Source organism: Spermophilus citellus (assembly GCF_964194105.1).
Source record: "Spermophilus citellus genome assembly, chromosome: 8".
NCBI classification, from domain to species: Eukaryota; Metazoa; Chordata; class Mammalia; order Rodentia; family Sciuridae; genus Spermophilus; species Spermophilus citellus.
In genome coordinates this window covers 61,843,786-61,859,218 of record NC_138189.1, presented here as the reverse complement: position 1 = coordinate 61,859,218, position 15,433 = coordinate 61,843,786, and the positions used below count along the sequence as shown (strand labels likewise).

At 36.0% G+C, this 15,433-nt stretch overlaps 1 protein-coding gene across 3 annotated transcripts in view; it reads right to left on the bottom strand.

The window, feature by feature from the left end:
- Nucleotides 1–12,305, bottom strand: part of MRPL1 (mitochondrial ribosomal protein L1) — an 85,346-nt gene extending 73,041 nt beyond the window's left edge. For 2 of the 3 annotated variants that reach the window (XM_081303390.1, XM_081303392.1), the window contains exons 1-2: nt 12,165–12,305; nt 3,822–3,936 (exon numbers count right to left, since the gene is read on the bottom strand). In XM_081303390.1, coding sequence (XP_081159516.1) covers nt 3,822–3,936; nt 12,165–12,195 — 146 coding nt within the window. In that variant the 5' untranslated portion in view covers nt 12,196–12,305. Of the gene's footprint in view, nt 1–3,821; nt 3,937–12,074 lie in introns of all 3 variants that reach the window. The other variant, XM_081303391.1, reaches the window with a different exon arrangement.
- Between the last annotated feature and the right edge of the window lie 3,128 nt (nt 12,306–15,433).

Here is a 15,433-nt window from a genome sequence, read left to right as displayed (position 1 = left end):
GCACTGAGGAATTCTAGGGGCAGGTGGGTTGGTGTTGAATTATACAACCTCTATACAACGAAACTGAACCAAATGGAAAATGACTAGGGCATATTAATAAAATAAATTCACTAAACTCTCAGATGCTAGTTTATTCATTGCCTTTGAAACCAAGCACATAAATTCTGTTTCTGCTTAAAATGTAAAAGCTGGAAAGAGTATTAATAATGAAGAAAAAAGTGCATAAAATCAAAACTTTCCTTGATCTCATCACAGAGCAAGACTGCAGACTTAAAATCCAACAGAGTCAAACCCACCCTCATCCCCACCCTCACTCTGGTCTCTGCTGTGGCAGGGCATGAGAGGAAAGGCAAGCAAGGAAGAAAAAAATTTAGGGCTAACATGACAATATAAACCCCCTAGGAGATACAGACACATAAGGGAGTTCACACTCAATTTGCAGGCCGTTTTCCACACTTCCACCAGTGCTCCCAGGAAAGACTGAAGCAGGGCTGGAGACAGACAGACTCCCCAGAGCATACAGGCAGGAGGAAAAGATTTAAGTAAATATCCATTGTCTAAAGAGAGAAAGAAAAAAAACACAAGAATTTTCACCCTTGGAGGCAGGACAGGGAAGAATCCTGAGCCCAGTATCTATATCAATATAGCCAGGAATGACCAGGAAACAGCCCCTCAGGAGCTGCAACAGATAGAAGGCGTTGGGAAGAGGAACAATAATGCTGAAAAACCCTCTCTCCAAGATACAGCCTCAACAGGCATACTGAACACTAAGGCTAGGTTTGGACCACAGAGAATGCCTCCGGCCCACCATCAGTCTAGCAAGCACTGAGTAATAGGCAACAACAGTCTACTGCTAGGAGAGGAGCAAGAATATAGAGAGTAAGAGATGCACCTCCCCAGGGAAAGCAGAAAACTGAGCATGGAACAGAACACTGAGAAAAACTCTCCAGCAACACAGCCCCCATCCAAAGCAATAGTTGGTGGTAACCAGAGCAACTACAAGACCAAAATCTTGTCAATCCCTATCTAGATTGACTCAACACTCTTGGCAAATCAAAGGCATGACCATTTTTTGGCATAAAAACTATTTCTTCAGTCTCTATTATTCTATATAAGATATTTGAAATTCAATAAAATATTTTTGAGATACACAAAGCAATAAAAGAGAACCAGACTCAGATGACCCAGTGATCTTTTTTTTTTAAATCACCATCTGCAACTGGTAAGTAGGGAATAGATGGTGTACATACATGATAGATTGGGAAGATCAAAAATGACAGAAGAAGAAATAAACAAGCATGTGCATTTCTACCCTGTCTCAGATCCTGACCAAAAAAAAAAAAATAGCATTAAAAAACTATTTTTAGCATATTATTAAAGCCTGTACATTAAAACATAGAAGACTATAACTAAAATTTATGAACACTCTGATTCTCATCTAGCTACTGAGTAATAAGTAACTCATTAGCAAATAAGAAAAAATTAATCTGCTTATAAATTTTGAAGCTTTTTAAAATATGCATATTTCTTGTGTTATGTTTATTAGTTTGGTGAAAAGTGCTTTTACAATTGTACTGGAGTAAAATTTGGGAAAGGCTGAAAGTGAAAAATTTCTATAAGACAAATACTTGAAGATAAAATATTCTCAAAGAATTAACTATTTTGTTTTAAATAATTTAAACAACAAAAAGCAATTATTTATGTTGCTCTCAATTCATTATGAAATCTTTAAGGGCAAAGAACTGAACATGTGCCTCATCATCTTCATATCACAACATGATATCTTGCACAGTGCCTAACATAGAAATGAGAAATGCTTATCAAAGTATGCTAAAGTGACTAGAGCCATAGCACATGCCTATAATCCCCACTACTTGGGAGGCTGAGGAAGAAGGATCACATGTTCAAAACCAGACCTGGCAACTTAGAGGTGCCCTGTCTCAGAAATAAAAAGTAAAAAGAACTAGGGAGGTAGCTTAGTAATAAAACACCCCTCAGTTCAATTCCTGGTACCACAAAAAGGATAAAGGGAGAGGGATAAAAGAGGGAGAGGGAAAGGGTTAGGGGAAAAGAGAGAGAGAAGGAGAGAGAAAAACAGAGAGACAGAGAAAGAAACTACTGTGGCAAAGATAACCAGATACTCAATTAATTTTAAAGAAACAAAAAACATATTAAACAACTGGGAATTTACAGAATGCTTACTATGTGTTAGAACACTATACAATGCACACTATACCTATTCATTTAATCTTCATTATAGCTCTATGAAGTGCAGATTTTATATAAGCATTTACAAATGAAGGAATGGAAGCCCAACAAAGATCAAGTAATGTGTCCAGGGCTATCTGGCTTGATTGTGCTAGGGGAAAGTCACCAAAACTTTCTAAATTTTAGTTTTCATTTTGGGTATCCCGTAATCTAAGGATTGTATTCTATCAAATTTTGTCAAAAAGTTTGTCAAAAAGCTTTTTTTGTCAAAAATTTTGTAGATTGAACTCTATTTGCTTTTCAGAGGATACTCTCCAAAAATCACTGATTTCATTATTCCATACTAGCTATGAAAAGTAATAGCTCTGAAGTCAAACAGTTTGGGCTGAACACCTTCCTCTAGCACATTCAAGCCGGATAACCCTGGCATATTATTTGATCTTTGTTGGGCTTCCATTCCTTCATTTGTAAATGCTTATATAAAATCTGCACTTCATAGAGCTATTATGAAGATTAAATAAATAGGTATAGTGTGCATTGTATAGTGTTCTAATATAGTAAGCATTCTGTAAATTTTAATTATTGATAGTCTACATCTTCTTATAATTATCTCTGAGCCACTTCTTCTGCTTCAAAAATGGGTGACATTATACAGGGAGACATTCAGAAAAAAGCTAACTACAACTATCTGTTACTATCTGTTTCTACACTTCATTAATATCAGTGCTACTTGGATAGAAAAACAATTAGTGCCATGCCCGTCAACCAGATGGTACAAGACTAAAGCCTGGAAGTTTAACCCAGACCTGCCTTTCAGTCCCTTACCTCAGCAGGGAACAAAGCAATAATGCCGTCAGGCTATCATACCATCATTCAATTTAACCAGTCAATGGCAGTATGAATGGAGCAAAGGACTAAATTCTAATTCCAATATAAAACCAGTTCTTGTTTTTGGAAATCACAAGTTGGGGGGAAAAAAATTCATTCTTTGGGTTTCTACATGTTCAAATTCTACATAAAAAAAAAGGTATATTTATATTTTAATACATATATTATGGAAATCTGAAATCCCACTATAAAATAATACCAGTAATCCTATAACACCTGCTAATAAAAAGTTCCTAAAAAGAAATAATTTAAAGAGCAGAAATAAAAACATATACACACAGAGTATACCTTAATTAAAATTCATTAACTGGAACAGTGGGTTGTGTTCTAAACAGCCATGAAAGCATATGGAAAAGGCTTTCTGGAACTAAATTTCTTGGGTTCAAGTCATTAGCACATATAGTAACTCTGACCTTGAGCTAGTTACATAATCTATCAGTGCTTTGATTTTCTTCTCCAATAAAAAGCATAATAACACTAGCTTTCTCATAGGATTGCTGTGGGGATTAAATTAGTTACTCAATGTCAGTGTTCAATAAATGTTAAGTATTACTGTAATAAGTCTTATCTTTCATTCATTACTACAAGGTCAAAGAAGCAGAGATGATAAACTTTTACAACCGTATCCCCCTGTGAATCTTTATGGAACTAAGCAAGTTTTTTTTTCTTTTTAATCAAACTTTTAAATAATAGTAAATGAAACAGTAATTACAAAAAATACTTACTTTGTAGCAGCAGCAGCAAAATGTCTGTTGGGCACTTGAATGTTTAAAGAACAAGGATAAAGAGACATCTGATAAACCATCTTGGAAAGATGACATCTCTGATGACATATCAAGACTTGAAAAGAAAAAACAAAAATATTAACATTAATATTAAAATTAATATTAATATTAATATTAAAATTCTTTACATTATAAAGATTAGCTTTTCCAAATCATTCAATATTTTGTGATCTTTAACCATTCTACAAAAGTCTAACAATAGAAACCACATTTCTAGAAACTAGGTGAACACATTTTGAGGGGGTGGTACTGGGGATTGCCCACTGAGCTGCATCCCCGGCCTTATTTTGTATTTTATTTAGAGACAGGGTCTCACTGAGTTGCTTAGTCCCTTGCTTTTGCTGAGGGTGGCTTTGAACTCACGATCTTCCTGTCTCAGCCTCCCAGCTGCTGGGATTATAGGCATTCACCACTGTGCCTGGTTAACCACATTTTTTTATTCAAACAATTTTGTTATTTATTTTTAACTTAATCTGGTTCAGGCTCAACAAAGTATGCAGGCTCTATTTTTAGGGAGCAAGTATTAAGTATCCCTGAATTTTTAAATAATTTACATTCATTCATTTCTTAATAGATAATGGATTCACAGAGTTGTCCTTCTGAAGATCAGAACAAAGTGGGTGACGTGCCCTAGCAGAGATCAATATTTGTAAAGTTATAGAAATTAAAACACTTTAGTATAGAAAGTGTATACATGAACTAGTATAGAAAGGCAAATTAATAAAGCAACAAATAGTTCAGCCATAGATACATGCATATATGGATACTTGAAATAAAATCGATGTTATTGCAATGTTATTGCACATTGACTTGAATCTAATAAGTTGTGCAGAGATAATGATTACCCATAAGGAAACAAGTATATTTAGATGCTACCACTAACACACACACACACACACACACACACACACATCAAATCTAGATGGATAAAAGACTTACATAAATGCCAAAACTTAAAAAGACTTTCAAAATATAGAAAAATAACTTTATGAACTTTGGGGAAGAAATTATTTCACAAAAAAGCACTAAAATATGGCTGCATTAGTGTGAAGAGCTTGTTTATTAAATATTCTTTTTAAAAAAGTGAAAAGATGGGCTGGGGTTGTGGCTCAATGGTAAAACACTTGCTTAGCATGCATGAGGCACTGGGTTCTATCCCCAGCCCCACATAAAAAAAAAAAAAAAAAAAACTAAATAAACAAAATAAAGGTATTGTATCCATCTACAACTAAAACTATATTTTTAAAAAAGTGAAAAGATAAGTCAGATATATTGGCAAATGCATAATTAACAAAAGATTAATATTTTAATAATAAAAGATAATTTAATAATATATGATCAACTGAATTGAGAAATGAACAAAACCAAGACTTCTAATTGAAAAGGAAACACAAATAATGCATAAATACATTAAAAATGCACAACCACATTAGTAACCAAGTAAATAAAAATTTAAAACCTAATAAATATCTTATATCAGTATTACTTAGTGGTGATCAGGAGGCCTGTTATAGTTTGCAACTAAATTAAGATTACACCAACATATAAAACATCACTAAGTAATTATTTAGTGTATTTGACAATATATTTTCCACAAAATTTTCTCAAAGGAGGAATTGCTTTGATCTCATTGTGGACAGGTAAACAGTTTATGATCAGATAATAGATAATTTAAGTAGCACCATTTTACATACTCAGATTGACAAAGCTTTAACAAAAAGTCACTGACAATATCAAGCAGGGATAAATTTTGGACACTGAAGATGTGTAACTGGAATACCACTTTGGAAAACAATACAGCACGACCCAATGACACTGAGCATGCATATCCCAATGATGCAATAATTCTACTTCTAAGCATGTCCCTTGCACCTGTCTACCAAGAGACATGCACAAGGATGATCATATCATTATTTGTAATAACAAAACTACAAAAAAGAACTCAAGCAACTACAATAGGATGGATAAATACATTGTGGTATATTTCTATAATAGCCATAGAACTGTAAAAATAAACGAACCATGCTACATAGTTGAGTTTCACAAACATAATGTTGAGCCAAAAAAAGCAAGTGGCAGAACCACTATTCAGTAGGCACAATTTAATCCCCAGTCATGAAAAACAAAAATTAAAATTTCCAACAGAAACTGCTACAGATCTACCAAACTGCTACAGACTAAAACAAACCAAGTTACAAAAACAAAACAAAACAAAACAAAAAAACCCACTATTTAAGTAGGACTACTATACCATGATGTCTGTATTTTCAATTCTTATTTTAAGAGTCTTTCTTTATTACCCACTTACCCTTAGCAGATAACCTCATAGACCTCAGAGCTTCCTCAACTACTTAAGAACTTAATCTGCATCTGTACTCATTCTCCAAAGTCTTGCCCACTCCTACCCATGTTGGTAACAAAATGGAAACTAATCGGCCTCCTTTGTTACCTTACTCTTTTAATTGATACTGAATAGTTACATTCCCCAGAAATGAGTGGTAAACTGCCTTCTCACTCAACTCTCATCTTTACTCTCCAGGAGATCTTATCCATCCTTCTAGTCTTTGCTTTCTTTTATAACCCCATTTCAACCAGGCCACCTGGATTACTACAAACTCCAAACTCTCCCATTATTCTACTTTTGGCCCTCTCTGTTTCTTTTCCACCTGTTGTTAGTAAAAAGGATCATTCTTTAAAGGACATCAGTCTCCATGTCCTTAAATCACTTGTATAGCTCAACCTGGCTCTTTGAACAGAGTAAATTCTTACCAACATACTGTATGAGTTACTTCTAACCTATCAAACACTAAACTGCTACAGACTAAAAGAAACCAAGTTACAAAAACAAAAACAAAAAACCATTCCTTCATGCTTACCATGCTTCAAATCACTCACCTCCTTTCAGTTACCTGAACAGTTACTCTGTTCTTTACCACCTTAGGATTTTCGTACAAAATCTTTCTTCCCTCTGTGACATTCTTCCCTACTACTTTCCCTTCACATGATGAATTTCACAGTAATCTAGTCATGTTTCAGATATTCCACTTAAACATTACTTCTTCAGAACAGTCTCCCTGAAGACTCAGAATAGATTAGGTCTCTCATATACACTTTTTTTAAAATGTTTTTTTAGTTGTCAATGGACCTTTATTTTATTAATGTATACGCAGAGCTGAGAATCAAACCTAGTGCCTCATACATGTTAGGCAAATGCTCTATCACTGAGCCACAACTCCTGCCCTACATTTCTATAGCATTTTGTACTTTTCTTTCTCAACACATAGGACATTTGTAATTAAAGAAATAATTGTTCCTTAATAGATGGTAAATACTATGTAGGAAGCAAATGTGTATAGCTTGTTCACCACTGTACCCCTAACCACCTAGCTTAGTGTTTGACAAATGGAGACTCAATAAACAGCTGCTAAATGAATGAACAAATTAAAGCAAAACCTGGATTCAAACTATTTTAAATATTACCTATTACACCACACAAAGAGAACGCCTTGTGTATGTGTGTACACACACATATGTATTCAGAAAGTTTTGCCAGGAACAATAGCAAACACCTATAATCCCAGTTCCTCAGGAGACTGAGGCAGGAGAATCAAAAGTTCAATGCCAACATGGGCAATTTAGGAAGACCCTGTGTGAAAATTAAAAAGTAAAAAAAAAAAAAAAAAAAAAAAGACTGGGGATGTAGCTAGGAGGTGGAACACCTGCCTAGCATGCACAAGGCCCAGGGTTCAATCTATAGTACCACAAAAAAATAAATAAATAAAAATTAAGTTTTATTGTAAAACAGCTAGTTCATTTATTAACATTATTGTCTGTGGCTTCTTTCGTGCTACAATGACAGAGATGGGTACCTGCAAGAGACAGATGGCTTGTAAATCTAAAGCATTTACTATTCATCTCTTTACAGAAAATGTTTTCTGGTCCCTGTTATTTAAAAAAAAAAAAAAACAATACCCTCTAGTACCAGAAGTAGGTAGAGACAATGGTTGGGTAGGGCATTAAGCAAGGCACCTCTCAGCAAGGTAAGGAAATGCTCCTGCCAGAAATCCAGCCTAGAATATTTTATTTTGTCCAGGTGTTCTTCAATAGATGAATATGGTATGTGTATATATATATATATATATACAAAATGGAGTTTTATTCAGCCATAAAAAAGAATGAAATTATGGCCAGTAAGTGGATAGAAATGGAAAGCATCATGCTAAGTGAAATGAGTCAGATTCAGAAAAAAATCAAGCATTCAATGTTTTCTCTCATATGCAAAAGCTAGAGCAAAGTATGGGGGAGTGGGAGGGATCATATATCATAAGCATAGAGAGAAAACAATGGATAAGAAGGAAACTGAAGGGGAGGGAAAAGGGATGGGAAAGAAGAGGAAATGTAAAATGAATTTAACAAAATTATGCTATGAGCAAGTATACAAATACCACAGTGAATTCTACTTTTATGTATATCTACAAAGCACCAATTAAAAATAAACAAAAGAAAAACCTGTAAAGGAAGAGGAATAGGCAGGAGGAAGAGAAGGAAAGAGGAGGCACAAGGGACTGAAATGGAGCCAATTAAATCTCATACATGTATGATTAAGTAAAAATTAGCCCAACTATTATATATAACTATAATGTACTATTAAAAGCATAAAAAAAGAATACTGTGCTTTAGAATATTGTCCATAGACCAAAGAGCAACCAGAAATTACAGTATACCCTAATTCCCTCATAATTGTGCTTTTCAAAATGTCATATGATTGAATGTCAAACCTATCTGTGTGAAAATCCAGACTCTATTAACTGCAGCATTATTATGGTGGATAACTTGTATTAGGAATGAGTTTTCAGTCTTAAAGATGGGTATTTGTAAAAATTGCATAATTCTTTGGTCATGTCTTTGTACCCCACTCGGTTGCATTTCTGTGCATTTGCTTAAGTACTTTCCAGTTCATCAGGCAGTTTGAGTGAGGGTGTTTTAAAATACAATTGTTTGAAGGCTATGCACAAACAGGAACTGCAGGCAGAGAAAGCAGATTTTTAGAAGAAAAAACAAGTTTTGCTACATGAACCTAGATGCAAGGTATATATCTAAGCTGTTCTCACTTGAAGGGGGGACATTTTTTCTTGATGATCCAGGATTCATTCATTCACTCACTCAACAATAAATGTACCAACAAAATATGTGGTAACACTACCTTAAGCATTTAGGATACATTCATAAACAAAACACAAAAATCCTATTCTCAAAGTGCTTATGTTCTATTGGGAGGGAATACCAATAAATATAATACGGGGGAGGAGGGAATGCAGGATAAGATATCAAATGTACCAACAAAATATGTGGTAACACTGCCTTAAGCATTTAGGATACATTCATAAACAAAACACAAAAATCCTATTCTCAAAGTGCTTATGTTCTACTGGGAAAGAATACCAATAAATATAATTTGGGGGATGGAGGGACTGCAGGATAAGATATGAAGTCAGAAGGAAAGTGGTTTGCAACTTTAAGTGGTTAAGATTGGCCTTATTTAAAAAGGTGACATTGAGCAAAGATTTGAAAGAAGAAAGTGAACAGCACTAATACCTAGAAACATGTTCCAGGTCAACCATCCCAAGGCAGAAATTCTCGGTGTGTTTATGGAACCAGGAGGAAACTGTAACCATAAGAGTTAAGTGTAGAGAGGTTAATTAGAGAAGAAGTTAGAGAAGTTAAACTGGGGATTAGGGGAAGAGACAGGCACTAGATGATGTGGAAAACTATAGGCTAGTGCTGTTTAACAGAATTTGAGCCACATGTAATTGTATTTTTTTCTAATAACCACAATAAAAAATGAATAAAAACAGTGATATTAACAAATATACTTTGCTATAGCTAACCTCCCATAATATTATCATTTCATTATCAGTATTTGAAAATTAAGATATTTTACACTTTTTGTACTAAGCCTTCAAAACCTAATGAATATTTCTGCATGTTCTCACTTACATTCAGAAACTAGAAAAAGTTAATCTCACACAAGTAGAGAGAAGAATAGGGGTTAACAGAGGCTGGGAAGGAGAGGGAAATGGAAAGAAGATGATAAATATGATCAAGGATATAGTTGGGCAGAAGGAATAATTTCAAATATTCTATAGCACAACAGGGCAATTATAGTTGGCAACAATTAACTCTATACCTCAAAATAACAAGTATGGGCTGGGATGTAGCTCAGTGGCAAAGCGTCTGCCTTGCATTCGCAAAGCCCTGGGTTCGACCCCCAGTTCCAAAAAAGACAAAAAAAAGAACAAGTATAGGTGCAACCACTCTGGAAAGTAGTATGGAGATTTCTTAGAAAACTTGGAATGGAAACACCATTTGAACCAGCTATCCCACTCCTGGGTCTATACCCAAAGGACTTAAAGTCAACATACTAAACATCAATGTTTATAGCAGCTCAATTTAAAATAGCTAAACTGAGAGCAACCTAGATGCCCTTCAATAGATGAATGAATAAAGAAACTGTGTTATATATACACAATGGAACATTACTCGGAGAATAAAATTATGGCATTTGCAGGTAAATGGATGAAGTCATGCTAAGCGAAGTAAGCCAATCCCAAAAAAACAAAGGCCAAATGTTCCTCTGATAAACAGATGCTGATCCATGATGGGGGAGGGCATGGGAAAAATGGAGGAACTTTGATTGGGCAAAGGGGAGGGAGGGGCAAAGAAGGGGTATGGGGACAGGAAAGATGGTAGAATGTGATGGACATTATTACCCTAGGTTCATGTATGGCTGCACATACAGTTCAACATTACATTGTGTACAATCAGAGAAATGAAAAGTTGTTCTGCAATTGTGTACAATGAATCAAAATGCATTCTGCTGACATATATACCTAATTAAAATAAATTTTTAAAAAGATTAATAGCATCAGGCAGTGATATTTTTGTTTTAAGTAAACAAGAAATCAAGACACAGAATTAAAAGGAAATTAAGATACACAGTTTATTTCATGTATTAAATTATTGATAGGTACTCTTCTAGAATTCAAACCTCTTGACTGAGAAAAAAACAATTTTATTGGTCCTTTTTTTTTGTACTATACTTGAATTTATTCCAAGAAATGAGACTGGGGAGAGAAAGAGGAATCAGTCAACTAATATAAGAAGGAATGACAGGTGAAATAGAAAAAAAAAAAAATTAAGAGAAAGGTATCCAGGAAGCTAAGAGAAGAAAATGTGGCAAGAAGAGAATAATAACCTTTGGTTCTCCTTTTGATTTCTTTGGTTTTGTCTAATGCAATGTGATTGCTGTCATACAGGGAAGATAACGCCACCAATCTCCTTTCAGTAATAATATACATTTTGGTTTGCTTACTTAGTAGTGGTCTGAGTCTACTGTGATCTCTTGCTACCCATGCTATCCCTAACTTTTGAACAACTATTCCAAGTAAAGGATGCTCATGATGACACAGCTTTCTTGTAAGAAGCTCAAAGAGAAAACTGTAATGCTGTGTTTCAAAAAGCAGAGAGCAGGGCTGGGAGGTGTAGCTCAGTGGTACTGCCCTTATCTAGCGCTGGTGAGGTCCTGGGTTCAATCGCCAGCACTGCAGAAAATCACTGGTTTAGGAGTGCAAGCTTCAGTTCCTCCCCTACCACTTATTGATTATATAAATTTGGCCACATACCAACAACCCAACAAAATCATCTCCCCCTTTCTATAAAATTAAGGGATAGGGTATGCTCGCTGTTGCCTCCGCCTAAAATTGGACTTTATTCACTGCTGAAAAGAGTTGCTGAAATACCTTCCAAATTATATACGTTGGTCCAAATTAGATAATGTTTAAAAACTGTAATCACTTGAAACGATGTATCTAGAAAGCAACAACAAGCACTCTAAAAACTGTTAAGGCTTAAGAATGGAGGTCACTTAAGTGTACCACCAGTCTAAGGAAAACTCACTTCTTCACTTATCAAACTCCACCTACCCACTCCCCAGTCCACACACTGGAGATAGAACCCTGCCTTCCACGCTGGTGGTTGTAGGGACTTCAATGATACATTCCCCCGCCAATCCGCCCTCAAGGTGACTGGCTTCAGAAAGGAATGAAACCTCCAATAAGGTTGCTTTTAAGTAGTGATGATCCTTCAAAGAACCTAGAGCCCAGAAAGTGCAAGAGGCGTGTCGAGTTCCTATACCTGATCCGTGCTTCGGGGACTCTGGCTTGCATTCCGCTGTAACCCAAGACTCAATGAACTATTTTCTCCCTAAGACACCCCACGCCTTACCTCTCCCGAGGCACCTTACGGCCGCCGCCATGTTGACCACTCCGGATTGTGTTGATGAAATTGGTCCTACAATTCAATTGGGGAGAATGAAAAAAGAGTTCCGTTCCGGAATTGGCGAGGAGGGAAGCGGTTAGAAGGAACAAGAGGAACAGGGCGGAGACCAAAACAGGCTTTTCTGCCGGCGTGGCGGTGTGGCTGTCACTCCTCGGTGCTGCCTAGGACCCTCCGTTTAGAGGTTCCGGTACGATGGCTTAACCACCTTCAGGAAAATACGATCTTGTTAGAGATGCTTTAATTACTTTATTTTGTTCGGTTTTTTTTTTATTTTTTATGCTACCTATGTACAATAATTTTAATAGATCGTGAGGAAACCTAGGACCCAGCCTAAAATATTTTTAAAGCTGAAGATCCCACCAGTTTCCTCAGCCACATTTCCAGCCTTGTTAAGAATGTCTCTAACCTGCCCGGCTGGGCGGAGGAGGTAGCTCCGAGGGAGACGCTGGCCTAGCAGGCGCGAGGCCCTGGGTCTGGCCCCAGCAGCAGAAATAAAAAAACAAATTCCGCCCGGCTTTTCGCCAGCACCCAAGGGGAGGGAGATCCCACTCACTAACAAACTTCCGTTTTAGCTCAGCGCAAAATCAGCCGTAATAGTTTTATGTTGATCTAACATTCGGTTTTACATCCCTCCCTTCCCTGCCCTGCGAGCTGTGCCATCAGGATCAATTGAATAATAATACAGCATTCGACATTTATGTAACGCGTGCAGTTTTAAAATGGCAGATCTGAGACCTACGCTCAGGTTAATTCTAACCCCCGCCCCCCCAAAAAAAAACAAGAAAACTAAATGTCATTTCCATTACGTCACAGCTGTCCGTGTGGTTTATCAAAAACAAATCTAATCACTGATTTTATCACTTCCCAGTTTTAAATAAAACCCTCCAGTGACTGGCTATCTAAAGGCCTCTGCGTATCCCCTGTTCACCCCCAACCTAGGTCACACACACACACACACACACACACACACACACACACACACACGGGGTTTCTCACCTCCATGACTTTTTTCATTCTGTCCTTTTCGTTTGAAATATATTGTTCCACATTATCAGGTAACAGTATCAGTTGTTTTTGTTTTTGTTTTTAAGATTTCAGGTCAGACTTTCCTCATTGACGAAGGCTCCCTCCTGACTTCGGAGGAGGAATTATGGCCACCTCTTCCTGGTTTTATGTAGTTACATCTAGTTTTGTTTGTTTCAAGCAATTTCAAAATATGATTTATATACATAAAATTCACCAATCTAAATTGTATCCTTCAATTTTTTTTTTTTTTAGTAAATTAGAGAATTGCACAACCATCCCAATTTATGCCACTGAGCACTTAGTGGCAGAAATCTTGTCATTCATTTTTGTAACCTTAGCACCTTTCATATAATACCAGACACAGGAGGCCCTCAATAAATGTTTGTTGAATAAGTAAATGTTTGTATGCATGAATTAGTGACTCCATTAGAAGGACAAGCCTGAAAAATTAACTTGCTTCCATGAAGTTGTTTCTGAAGATGGGCTATAATCAAAGTAGGAATTTCCAAGTGTTTTATTTTATGTTTATATAGATTACTCAGCAATATGAAGAATACGGTTTCTAATTTATTGCCTTCTCTTGTGAACAGCTAAGCAGTTACTTCAAAGATTTCACAACTATTTCTGATTGTTATTTTTCAAATAATTTAACTGGGAATGGTGGCCTGTGCCTGTAATCCCAGCAACTCAGGAGACTGAGACAGAAGGATCACAAGTTTGAAGCCAGCCTGAGCAACTTAAACCTTGTCTCAAAAAACAAAAAGGAGCATCACACTTCACAATACCTAAACTGTGGAACCAGCCTACATGTCCATCAGCAGATAAACTGATGAATAAAATGTGGTATATATACACAATGAAATTTTATTCAGCCATAAAGAAAAATGAAATTATGTCATTTGCAGGAAAATGGATGAAACTAGAGACCATTATGTTAAGCGAAATAAGCCAAACTCAGAAGGTCAAGAGTTGTATGTTTTCTCTCATATGTTGTAGCTAGAGAGGGAAATGGAAAAGAAACATGGGGGCAAGGTGGGGATCTCATGAAAATCAAAGGGAGAACAATAGAGGAAAGGAACTAGAAGATGGGAGGCAAAGAGGGAGGAGATAAGTGCTATGGAGTGGTATTTGCCAAATTATATTTTTATGTGCATGTATAAATATGTAACAACAAATCCTATCAGTATGTACAACCATAATGCACCAATAAAAAAATGTGGAAAGAGAAAAAACAAAACAAAAATTTGAATTTCAGATAAGCAACAAATAATTTTGTAGTATATGTCCCAAATATTACATGAGACATACTAAAAAGTTAGTTGTTGTTTGGATGAAATTTAAATTAACTGAGTCCCACCTTTTTGTTTGCTTAATCTGGGCATCATACATTGGACATCTTCTTGGGCACTAACCCTGACAAATGCCAGCCACTCCGGGACTCCCCAGAGAAAGTGATGTGATGACAGTGAGATCCCTTTTCAGAAAAGTGATCTGATGACAATGGGAGATGGCATGTTGCTGGCAGTGAGAGAAATGAATAAAATATTTCATACTTGTTTTCAGGACCTGTCCCTTAAAGTCTTGGAATTCTCCAATTTCTTGATCTGGTCTTAAGATCAAAGACAGGCCTTACAGTTATCTTTGGTAGGGCATATGTACTCTTTTAGATTAACATTCTGGAGCAATTTCTTCAGAGAGGGATATATCAGAAAATATAGAAAAATGTTATTAGGCTGATACAGTTTTTCTTCAGTTTTCATTGATTGTTTGATTTAAATAAGTCACTCCTTCTTTTAACTATTAATTAACTATTAATACTATATTCCACATATTGATGAATGTTTCCCAAGTTCTAGCTTCTGTTCTAAACATTTCACACAAGATACTTAAGGCCTATTGGTTATCTGTGTTTTATGAAGGAGGAAATTGAGAATCAGAGAAGATGACAAACTCTCCCAGGGTCACATCACTAATAAATGAGAGAAACAAGCTGCAACCCAAGCCTTCTTACTACAGAGTTTTCAGAATAAAAATCTTAAAAAATAAAGAGTACTCATGATGTGGCTCAGTCATAAAGAGCCCCTGGGTTCAATCCCCAGTTACACACACACACAAACACACACACACACACATACATTCAAAGAATTTGAATCTACCCTTATAACTTTCTTCCTTCTTGCTGTCCTTTC